Source organism: Macrotis lagotis, chromosome 8 (assembly GCF_037893015.1).
Source record: "Macrotis lagotis isolate mMagLag1 chromosome 8, bilby.v1.9.chrom.fasta, whole genome shotgun sequence".
NCBI classification, from domain to species: domain Eukaryota; kingdom Metazoa; phylum Chordata; class Mammalia; order Peramelemorphia; family Peramelidae; genus Macrotis; species Macrotis lagotis.
Genome location: NC_133665.1, coordinates 22,235,680 through 22,247,098, shown reverse-complemented (window position 1 = coordinate 22,247,098; position 11,419 = coordinate 22,235,680). Strand labels below are relative to the sequence as shown.

The 11,419-nt window shown below is 36.1% G+C and overlaps 1 protein-coding gene and 1 non-coding gene across 2 annotated transcripts; one reads left to right on the top strand and one right to left on the bottom strand.

Annotated features, from left to right (window-relative positions):
- The first annotated feature begins 1,312 nt into the window (after positions 1-1,312).
- Positions 1,313-2,167, top strand: LOC141494724 (TIP41-like protein). The gene has a single exon (XM_074195937.1). The coding sequence runs from the start codon at positions 1,313-1,315 to the stop codon at positions 2,135-2,137; it is 825 nt and encodes a 274-aa protein (XP_074052038.1). The 3' UTR covers positions 2,138-2,167.
- Positions 2,168-11,312: 9,145 nt separating this feature from the next.
- LOC141496749 (U6 spliceosomal RNA) lies at positions 11,313-11,419 on the bottom strand. The gene has a single exon (XR_012471146.1). It is a non-coding gene; the product is annotated as a U6 spliceosomal RNA (small nuclear RNA).

The window sequence follows — 11,419 nt, the reverse complement described above, 5'->3', positions numbered from 1 at the left end:
AAGGATCAATGATTTTGTAAAGTTTTAGCTACAATAACCTTCCATTATTTTGCCTGTGTTTAGATTTTCACTATTAGGAAAGTTTTTTTAAAGCCTGCAAGCAGCTGATTACTTTCATTAATATGATAATGAAACTTCACCTCTGCAAACATAACTGTTTAACTGTACCTGCATCCTGCTGTGCAAATGAGCTTTACAATGGTAGCAGCTAATAGCTTGTCAGGTAGAAGAACAGTATCAGTAAAACTCGTCCTGGGTTACCTGCATTTTCTAAAAATACAGTATACACACACACACACACACACACACACACACACACACACATATATAAATGTGTGTGTATATGTATATACATATATATACAAACAGTAAGAAAAAATAAAATATTTTTGAAGTGATTATATATAAATGGAACATAAGAATCAAGATACTAAAAAAACCCCTCCAAAACATGAAAAAAAATCTCAGAGAGCTCCTATAATGAATCACCTTATCTGAGATTCTGTAAATCTTTCTTAGAAAAATCCATACAAATTAAAGAATCTATTATTTTTTAGCTTTGATTTTAACTTGTCCTTCAGACCAAAGTCATTCCCCCATTCCTCATATGACTTTAGAGATGAAAAGAACCTTGAAATACATAAATATATTATATATTATATATAAAAAGTATATATAGTTCAGTCCCCTTATTTTATAGATGAGAATTCTGAATTTAGAGAAGTGAAAGAGATTTTTCCCAAGGCTATAAATCTAGGTTGTGGTTTAGCAATAATTCCATCATTGCCTCCCTAATTTTTAATCCAATACTCTCTCTACAAATATCCCTTTGTTCAAATTCATGAAGGATTAATTGAAGGGTTTGGTTGCTTTTTTGTACCTAATCTTAATGATTTATTCATTCCCTAAATAGCAGGATAGCCATATCCATCTACCTTGGCCAAATCCAAAATTTGCTAGCTGGGTTCATTAGTTTGGGATGATGAAGTTTTAGGCAAGAAAAGGAAGAACTTCATGAAAAGGGGTAAAAACATCACTTGTACAAAAATATTTGTAGTATCTCTGTTTGTGGTGGCAAAGAATTGGAAATTGAGTGAATGTCCATCAATTGGGGAAATGGCTGAATAAATTGTGGTATATGTACATTACGGAACACTAATTGTTCAATTAGAAACCAGGAGGGATGGGAATTCAGAGAACCCTGAAAGAATCTGCATGAACTTCGGGGGAGGAGGGGGAGGTGGGGATGGGGGAGCAGGGAGGCCGCCGCCGCCGCCGCCACCCGCGCTGGTTCCGCGCCGCCACCTTGGCCATGATGATCCACGGCTTCCAGAGCAGCCGCCAGGACTTCTCCTTCGGGCCCTGGAAACTGACGGCGGCCAAGACGCACATCATGAAGTCGGCCGATGTGGAGAAATTAGCTGATGAGCTGCACATGCCATCTCTTCCTGAAATGATGTTTGGAGACAACGTTTTAGGAATCCAACATGTTTCTGGCTTTGGAATTGAGTTCAATGCGACTGATGCTTTAAAATGTGTAAACAACTACCAGGGTATGCTTAAAGTTGCATGCGCTGAAGAATGGCAAGAGAGCAGAACGGAGAGTGAACACTCCAAAGAGACTATTAAACCATATGACTGGACCTATACAACAGATTACAAGGGAACATTGCTTGGTGAAGCATTTAAATTAAAGGTTGTGCCTACAACAGATCATATAGATACAGAGAAATTGAAAGCCAGGGAACAGATTAAATTTTTTGAGGAAGTTCTGTTGTTTGAAGATGAACTTCATGATCATGGAGTTTCAAGCTTAAGTGTGAAAATTAGAGTGATGCCTTCTAGCTTTTTCCTGCTGTTGAGATTTTTCTTAAGAATTGATAGTGTGCTCATCAGGATGAATGACACAAGACTCTACCATGAGGCTGACAAGACTTATATGTTAAGAGCATACACTTCAAGAGAGAGCAAAATAGCAAATTTAATGCATGTTCCACCAGCCCTCTATACAGAGCCTAATGAAATATCACAATACCTACCTGTAAAGGAGGCAGTCTGTGAGAAACTGGAGTTTCCAGAAAGAATGGATTTCAACCTTGAGGCAACACAGGAAAATAAATGCATGGAATCCAAATAAAATGTCATACAATATAAGTTCTCTGTGGAACCCTCAAAAAAAAAAAAAAAAGAATCTGCATGAACTGATGCTGAGCGAAGCGAGATTAGCAGAACCAGAACATTTTATACCATAATAGCAACATGGGGGTGATGATCAATCTTAATGGATTTGCTCATTTCATAAGTGCGGACAATTCTGGGGTATCTGCAATGGGGAATACCATTTGCATCCAGAAAAAGAAATGTGGAGTTTGAACAAAGACCAAATACTATTACCTTTAATTTAAATTTTTTAAAATGGTATCTTATATTTTATTTTTTTCCCTCAAAGATATGATTTCTCTCTCAACACATTCAATTTAGATCGATCTCTCTCTCTCTCTCTCTCTCTCTCTCTCTCTCTATATATATATATATATATATATATATATATATATATATATATATATATCATGGAAACAATGTAAAGACTAACAGACTGCATTCTGTGGGGGTGGGGGAAGGGAAGTGAGATTATGGGGAAAATTGTAAAATTCAAAGATAAATAATTTTTTTTTAAAGAAAAGGAAGATCTTAAGGGCACAAACAGTGGTTTCATTGCAGCTACTCATTGAAGGTAGGAGCTTCAGGAAATAAAGTTATATTTAGGAAAGGAATAGATGTTCAATATGGTATATGGGGCATAATTTGGCTTCCTGGACCACTATTTAAGAAATAGGAATGATAAACTTTTGGTCAAGAGTCTATATATTTTATGAGGATGAATAACAACATATTTGCTGGCATACTTGTGAAAATTATTATCTTAGCTGCTTCTCATGCTTTGGGGACATAAGGAAGTTTGCACAAAAGAGTAAACCAATAATATTTAAAGCATTAGCTTTTATTTGAAGTATTTTAACTCAATAAGGTTAACCTAACATGAAACTAGCCAGAGCAAGGGTACCACCTGATCACTGTCACCTGGAGAGAGAGGAATTTCTGTTTCTAGGTTTCTATTACCAGAAGAGACTTAATTTCAGGCATGCTGGTCTACAGGTTTTGGAAGAAGGAAGTGAGGATCCTATGAGAAACATCTGTCAGTCTTGAAATACATCAATTTCATCAAACTCTTGGATTTGTCTTGGTCAATCTTATGGGATGCCTGGATTCTTTATCATCTCCACACAAAGATTGCTCTATCATGTTGGTGAAGATCCATGAGTTTTATCAGGAAGGGATTAGTTCTTGTCCAGGCAAATGAGTCTAATTAATTTCCTATCTCTAAAAGAACAGAAACACACCGGGGACTACTACCAAGAGAACAGTTATGCAGAAATGGGAGAGGAAAGAAAAAATTAGAAGACAAAAAGGTGTGAGAGAACATTATGTACATAGAGAATATACTCAACCTAGAAAATTTGTGAATGGGAAAGAGGAAGCATGATGGAGAGAATTTGGGTGAAAATCAATGAAGAAATAAATGAAAGGAATATTGTGGTGCTACTATAGATTACCAAAACAGAAAGCTGGACTAGAAGATGAATTCAGGAAATTGATCAGAAGCCTATAATTGATGTATAATATAGAAGTGATGGAGGTAGAGGGTTTTCTTCTTTGAACTTCATGTGGAACTTTTCTCCCCTCTCTTCTAAAAAGTAAAGTATCTAGCAAATTCTCTAATGATAATCTTGTTCTTTAAAAGGTGGAACAAATGACAAGGAGAACTGCTATTTTAGAATGGATTCTGACCTACCAAGAGTTGTTAGTTATTGAAGGAGAAAAAGAGAAATTTTTTTTTGGGGGGGGGGAAATGAGCACGTGTAGATTTTATAAAGGGGAAACAGATATACTTTAACCTTTACCTTAAAGTTTAGAAGAGTGTATTTGGAGGAATGATTGGTTAGGAGTATAGTTCTTAGGTAATAGGGAATTTGTTAAATCCAGACATACTAAATCCACAGGTTACAAGGGTAGTGGCAACATTACCTGAAGGGAAGGAAATGAGGGAGCAGAAGAACCACCATACTCTGATCTCCAGCAGTTAAAATTGGTACTCCCCCTGTCCCTCCCCCACTTCCAGTTTATTCTAGGAAAGTTAGAATTAAGTATATCTGCACATTATTTCCACATCTTTGTTCCCATCTTTAATCTCTCTTCTGAACTCTGGAACCACTTTACCAATTGCCTGTTGACTATCTCCACTTGGATATCCCACAAACTTCTTAAATTTGATGTATCCAAAGAGAATTTACCAGTTTTCCAAACAAATCCATCTTTTCCCCAAATTTATCTCATTCTGGTGAGGTAAACTCAATCACTGTCAATGTTTGAATAAAAGATCTCTGAAAATGACTGAATCAAACTCAAATTATTGCTGTAAAACACAGAAGTTGTTTTAAGGGAGGAATATGAGTAGCATCACACTTAAAATCAGGAGATTTGGTTTCAAAAATCCATCTAGGAAACTTATCAGAGGACAGCATTAACAGGTACTTTACAGGATTCTTGTGAGGAGTGATCAAAATGTTTGCAAAGTGTTTAACAAACTATAAATGTCCTCTAACACTATTTTTAAATAGAGGTAGCATAATGTAGAATAATAGACATAGAGTAAGCCTTAAAATCAGAAAATCCTGGATTAAAATCCTGTCCCTAGTACCTTCTGTTTGTATTTACCCTGGTCAAATTATTTGAATTTTCCCTGTCTTAGGCAACTCACTAAGATGATGGATTAATAATCAATTACCTATCTGAATTAATTGTTTCCTCACTAGGAATTTCCTAGGTAGATGAAATCACAGGTTCAAATACTATTTTAAAAAATTAATAAAGATAATTAAAATGTATATTTTATATTACGATCAAATATAAAGCTGAGGGGTGATCAATAATCTATTATATCCTAAGAACAAATCCACTGTATTTTGTGTTAATCTTTGGGCAGTAGTTTGCTTATCTTAAGGAAAGATTAGTAGTGCTTTTTTTTTCCCCTTTGTGGTTAGGGTCAATGGCTTTTATTTCAAAGCCCTTTGCACCCTTCACACAACATAAAAGATTGATATTTTTCTTTCTTTTCTCACTCAGGCATTTGAAAATAGCCCACAAAGAAACTTAAAACATGAGTTTTCTGATGTTAAAGGTGGCAAGACTGACAAGATAAACATAACATTTGCATTTAGGAGGTAGCTTAGGTGTCAGGGCCTTGCAGATTCAATGAGATAGAAAGAATACTCTATTATATTGGGGAAATTATTATACTGTTTAATTCTAACTTTATGTAATTAGAGGTTACTTGTACCCAGAATGTCACCTGACCTCTGTAACTCCCTAGGATTGTTGCAGACAGCTACAAGAGATTTGGGGTTCCCTTAGGTCCTGAATGAACACAAAGAATTCTTGTCCCATACCTAGGACTTGTGTTTTGGGTTCCCTTCATGTGATCTGTGTGTGTGAAACCTTTGTCAAAATCTCATATAAATGGAAACCTTCTAGAATGTGGGGGAGAGAGTCATCCCTTCTTTCTGGCTTGCTCTCTCTCCCAAATGACCTAATAAATTTGTTTCTAAATTTATTTCAGATTCAGGAATTTGTTCTGGTGGGCAACAGAAAATACGAGACCGAGAAGGTGGTTAGAGATTTAACTGACTAGCTAAATTACCATTTAAAGTAACATTAGAGTCATCACTCAACACTTTGGCAATTTCTGCTCCTAAAATCTTTTTTTTTTTGGTTTTTGCAAGACAGTGGGGTTGAGTGACTTGCCCAAGGCCACACAGCTATGTAATTATTAAGTATCTGAGGTTGGATTTGAACTCAGGTCCTCCTGACTCCAGGGCCAGTGCTCTATCCACTGTGCCACCTAGCTGCCCCTGCTCCTAAAATCTTTTTTTTCTTTTTCTTCTTTTTTAATTTTTATTAAAGATATTATTTGAGTTTTACAGTTTTCCCCCAATCTTGCTTCCCTCCCACCCACCCCCACCCCACAGATAGCACTCCGTCAGTCTTTACTTTGTTTCCATGTTGTACCTCAATCCAAATTGGGTGTGATGAGAGAGAAATCATATCCTTAAAGAGAACAGAATTCTCAGAGGTAACCAGATCAAACCATAAGACATCTGGGTTTTTTTTTTCGGAATTAAAGGGAATAGTCTTTGTACTTTGTTCAAACTCCACAGCTCCTTATCTGGATACAGATGGCACTCTCCTTTGCAGACAGCCAAAAATTGTTCCCAATTGTTGCGCTGATGGAATGAGCAAGTCCTTCAAGGTTGAACATCACTCCCATGTTGCTGTTAAGTTGTACAGTGTTTTTCTGGTTCTGCTCATCTCACTCAGTATCAGTTCATGCAAATCCCTCCAGGTGTCCCTGAAATCCGGTCCCTCCTGATTTCTAATAGAACAATAGTATTCCATGACATACATACACCACAGTTTGCTAAACCATTCCCCAATTGAAGGACATTTATTGGATTTCCAATTCTTTGCCACCACAAACAGGGCTGCTATAAATATTTTTGTACAAGTAATGTTTTTACCCTTTTTCCTCATCTCTTCACGGTATAGACCCAGTAGTGGTATTGCTGGGTCAAAGGGTATGCACATTTTTGTTGCCCTTTGGGCATAGTTCCAAATAGCTCTCCAGAAGGGTTGGATGACTTCACAGCTCCACCAACAGTGTTAATAGTGTCCCAGATTTCCCACATCCCTTCCAACAATGATCATTATCCTTCCTGGTCATACTGGCCAGAGAGGTGTGAGGTGGTACCTCAGGGAAGCTTTAATTTGCATTTCTCTAATAATTAATGATTTAGAGCATTTTTTCATATGGCTATGGATTGCTTTGATCTCCTCATCTGTAAATTGCCTTTGCATATCCTTTGACCATTTGTCAATTAGGGAATGGCTTTTTGTTTTAAAAATATGACTCAGTTCTCTGTATATTTTAGAAATGAGTCCTTTGTCAGAATCATTAGTTGTAAAGATTGTTTCCCAATTTACTACTTTTCTTTTGATTTTGATTACATTGGTTTTACCTGTGCAAAAACTTTTTAATTTAATGTAATCAAAATCATCTAATTGGTTTTTAGTGATGTTCTCCAACTCTTCCTTAGTCATAAACTGTTCCCCTTTCCATAGATCTGACAGGTAGACTAGTCCTTGATCTTCTAATTTGCTTATAGTATTGTTTTTTATGTCTACGTCCTGTAACCATTTGGATCTTATCTTGGTAAAGGGTGTGAGGTGTTGGTCTAATCTAAGTTTCTTCCATACTAACTTCCAATTATCCCAGCAGTTTTTTATCAAAGAGGGAGTTTTTATCCAGGTGGCCACACTCTTTGGGTTTATCAAACAGCAGATTACTATAATCCTCTCCTGCTTTTACACCTAGTCTATTCCACTGGTCCACCACTCTATTTCTTAGCCAATACTAAACAGTTTTGATGACTGATGCTTTATAATATAATTTTAGATCGGGTAGTGCTAAGCCACCATCTTTTGCATTTTTTTCATTAAGCTCCTGGCAATTCTTGACTTTTTTATTTCTCCATATGAATTTACTTACAATTTTTTCTAGCTCATTAAAGTAATTTTTTGGAATTTTGATTGGTAGGGCACTAAACAGATAGTTCAGTTTTGGTAGAATTGTCATTTTTATTATATTAGCTCTCCCTATCCATGAGCAGTTGATATTTGCCCAGTTATTTAAATCTGATTTAATGTGTGAGAAGTGTTTTATAATTGTTTTCAAAAAGATTCTGAGTCTGTCTTGGCAAATAGACTCCCAAGTATTTTACACTGTCTGAGGTTACTTTGAATGGAATTTCTCTTTCTAGCTCTTCCTGCTGTTTCTTGCTAGTCATATATAGGAAAGTTGAGGATTTATGGGGGGTTTATTTTATAACCTGCAACTTTGCTAAAATTGCTAATTGTTTCCAGTAGTTTTTTAGATGATTTCTTGGGATTCTCTAGGTAGACCATCATATCATCAGCGAATAGTGAGAGTTTTGTCTCTTCCTTCCCAATTCTAATTCCTTTAATTTCTTTTTCTTCTCTAATTGCTGATGCTAACATTTCTAATACAATATTGAATAGTAGTGGTGATAATGGGCACCCTTGTTTAACCCCTGATCTTATTGGGAATGCCTCTAGCCTCTCCCCATTGAGTATAATGCTTGTTGATGGTTTCAGATAGATACTGCTCATTATTATTAGGAACAGTCCGTTTATTCCTACACTCTCTAGTGTTTTTAATAGGAATGGATGCTTTATTTTGTCAAAAGCTTTTTCAGCATCTATTGATATGATCATATGGTTTTTGATAGGTTTGTTATTGATATAATTGAGTATATTAACAGTTTTCCTAATATTGAACCAACCCTGCATTCCTGGAATAAATCCTACTTGATTATAATGTATTATCCTAGTGATGACTTGTTGTAGTCGTTTTGCTAAGATTTTATTTAGGATTTTTGCATCTATATTCATGAGTGAAATAGGTCTATAATTTTCTTTCTCTGTTTTAACTCTTCCTGGTTTAGGTAGCAGTACCATATTGGTTTCATAGAAAGAGTTAGGCAGAGTTCCATCTTTCCCTATTTTTCCAAAGAGTTTATATAGGATTGGAACCAATTGTTCCTTAAATGTTTGGTAGAATTCACTTGTGAATCTATCAGGCCCTGGAGTTAGGGAGTTCACTAATGGCTTGTTGAATTTCTTTTTCTGAGATAGGGTTGTTCAGGTATTTAATCTCTTCTTCATTTAACCTGGGCAACTTATATTTTTGTAAATATTCATCCATTTCACTTAGATTATCAAATTTATTGGCATAAAGTTAGGCAAAATAATTTTGAATTATTACTTTAATTTCCTCCTCATTGGTAGTGAGTTCACCTTTTTCATTTATAATACTAGCAATTTGGTTTTCTTCTTTCTTTTTTTTAATCAAATTGACCAGAGGTTTATCAATTTTATTGGTTTTTTCATAATACCAACTTTTGGTTTTATTTATTAATTCAATAGTTTTTTTGCTTTCAATTTTATTAATTTCTCCTTTGATTTTTAAAATTTCTAATTTGGTATTTGATTGGGGATTTTTGATTTGTTCTTTCTCTAATTTTTTTAGTTGCATATCCCCTGAGAGTTGCTTTGAATGAATCCCATAGGTTTTGGTATGTTGTTTCATTATTATCATTATCTAGGATAAAATGGTTAATTCTTTCTATAATTTGTTTTTTGGTCCACTCATTTTTTAAGATAAGTTTATTCAGCTTCCAATTGGCTCTGGGTCTATATCTCCTTGGCTCAGTATTGCATATGACTTTTATTGCATTGTGATCTGAGAAAGATGTATTCACTATTTTTGCCTTTCTGCAGTTGATCATTAGGTTTTTATGTCCTAGTACATGGTCAATTTTTATATAGGTTCCATGTACTGCAGAGCAAAAGGTATATTCCTTCCTATCCCCATTCAGTTTCCTCCATAAGTCTACCATATCTAATTTTTCTAACAATCTATTTACCTCCCTAATTTCTTTCTTGTTTGTTTTATGATTTGATTTATCTAGATCTGATAGCGGGAGGTTGAGTTCTCCGACTAGTAGAGTTTTGCTGTCTATGTCTTCCTGTAATTCTTTCAGCTTCTCCTCTAAGAATTTGGGTGCTGTCCCACTGGGTGCATATATATTCAATATTGAAATGACTTTATTGTCTATGGTTCCTTTTAGGAGGATAAAGTTTCCTTCCTTATCTCTTTTAACGTTATCTATTTTTGCTGCTGCTTTGTCTGAGATAAGGATTGCTACCCCTGCTTTTTTTACTTCAGCTGAAGCAAAATATATTTTGCTCCAACCTTTTACCTTTACTCTGTATGTATCTCTCTGCTTCAAATGAGTTTCTTGTAAGCAGCATATTGTAGGATTCTGGTTTTTAATCTACTCTGCTATTTGCTTACGTTTTAAGGGAGAGTTCATCCCATTCACATTTAAGGTTATGATTACTAATTCTTTATTGCCCTCTGTGCTATCTTCCCTCTGTTTGTATTTTTCCCCCTTCCCCCCCTTTTATCCATATTCCCCAGTATTTTGTTTTTGAATACCACCCCCTTCAGTGTGTTTGCCCTCCTATATCACTCCCTCCCCTTTCTTTCCCCTTTCCCTGTTCCCTTCCCTTCCTTTTGTTATTTCCCCTTATTTCCTCCACTCCCCTTCCCTTTCTCTATCCCCCCTCCCCTTTTCCCCTTTTACTTCTTGAAAGGTTAGATGTTTTATAAGTTAACTGAGTATGTGTAGGTTGACTTTAAGCCAAGTCTGATGAGAAGAGGATTCAGGTGTTTACCCTCTACTCCCTTCTTCCCCTCTATTACCATAGGTTTTTTGTACCTCTTAGTGTAATGAGATTTGTCCCATTCAATTCCCTCCCTCCTCCCGTCTCTTTCCTGTCCCCCTTTTTAGGGAGGTAGTGTATTTTTTTTTAGATCATTCTATCTAAGTCATAAAAAATTCTGAGTGTCTGTCCCTTTCTAGTTCAGTATATTCTGTTGGATAGAGTCCAAATTCCTGAGAGTTATTAGACTCTTTCTCCCCAGTGGAGTTAAAGCCAGTTACATCCCATTAGATATCAGTCCCATGGATAGGTCATGGATGCCCAGCATTTCTGGCTAGGTATATTCTCTCTGTTAGAGTTACATTTCTCAGGATCCTCAGGATTTATGAGAGTCTCTACCCACCCCCATGCTGGGATATAGCCAGTTTCAACTTGCTGGATTGCATTGTTTTCCTTTTACTGCCCCCCCTTTTTCTTACCTTTTCATGTGTCTCTTGAACCTCCTGTTTGATATCCAAATTTTCTGTTTAGCTCTGGTCTTTTCATCAGAAATTTTTGGAATTCTTCCATTTCATTAAATGTCCATCTTTTTCCCTGGAAGAGAAGGCTCAGCTTTGCAGGAAAGTAGATTCTTGGCTGCATTCCAAGCTCCTTGCTCTTCGAAATATCTCGTTCCAGGCCCTTTGATCCCTTAAAGTTGATGCAGCCAGGTCCTGCGTGATCCTTACTGTAGCTCCTTGATATTTAAATTGTTTCTTTCTGGCTGCTTGCAGGATTTTCTCTTTTATCTGATAGTTCTGGAGTTTGGCCACAACATTCCTTGGTGTTTTCCTTTTAGGATCTTTTTCTGGTGGGGATCGATGTACTCTTTCAATAACTACTTTGCCCTCAAAAATATGGAATGCTTCACGAATTTGCGTGACATCCTTGCGCAGGGCCCATGCTAGTCTTCTCTGTATCATTGCAATTTTAGTATATGTGCTACCGAAGCGAGCAC

Bases quoted from the DNA above. Each gene is read 5' to 3' on its own strand.
- LOC141494724 (XM_074195937.1), top strand. From the start codon at position 1,313: ATGATGATCCACGGCTTCCAGAGCAGCCGCCAGGACTTCTCCTTCGGG.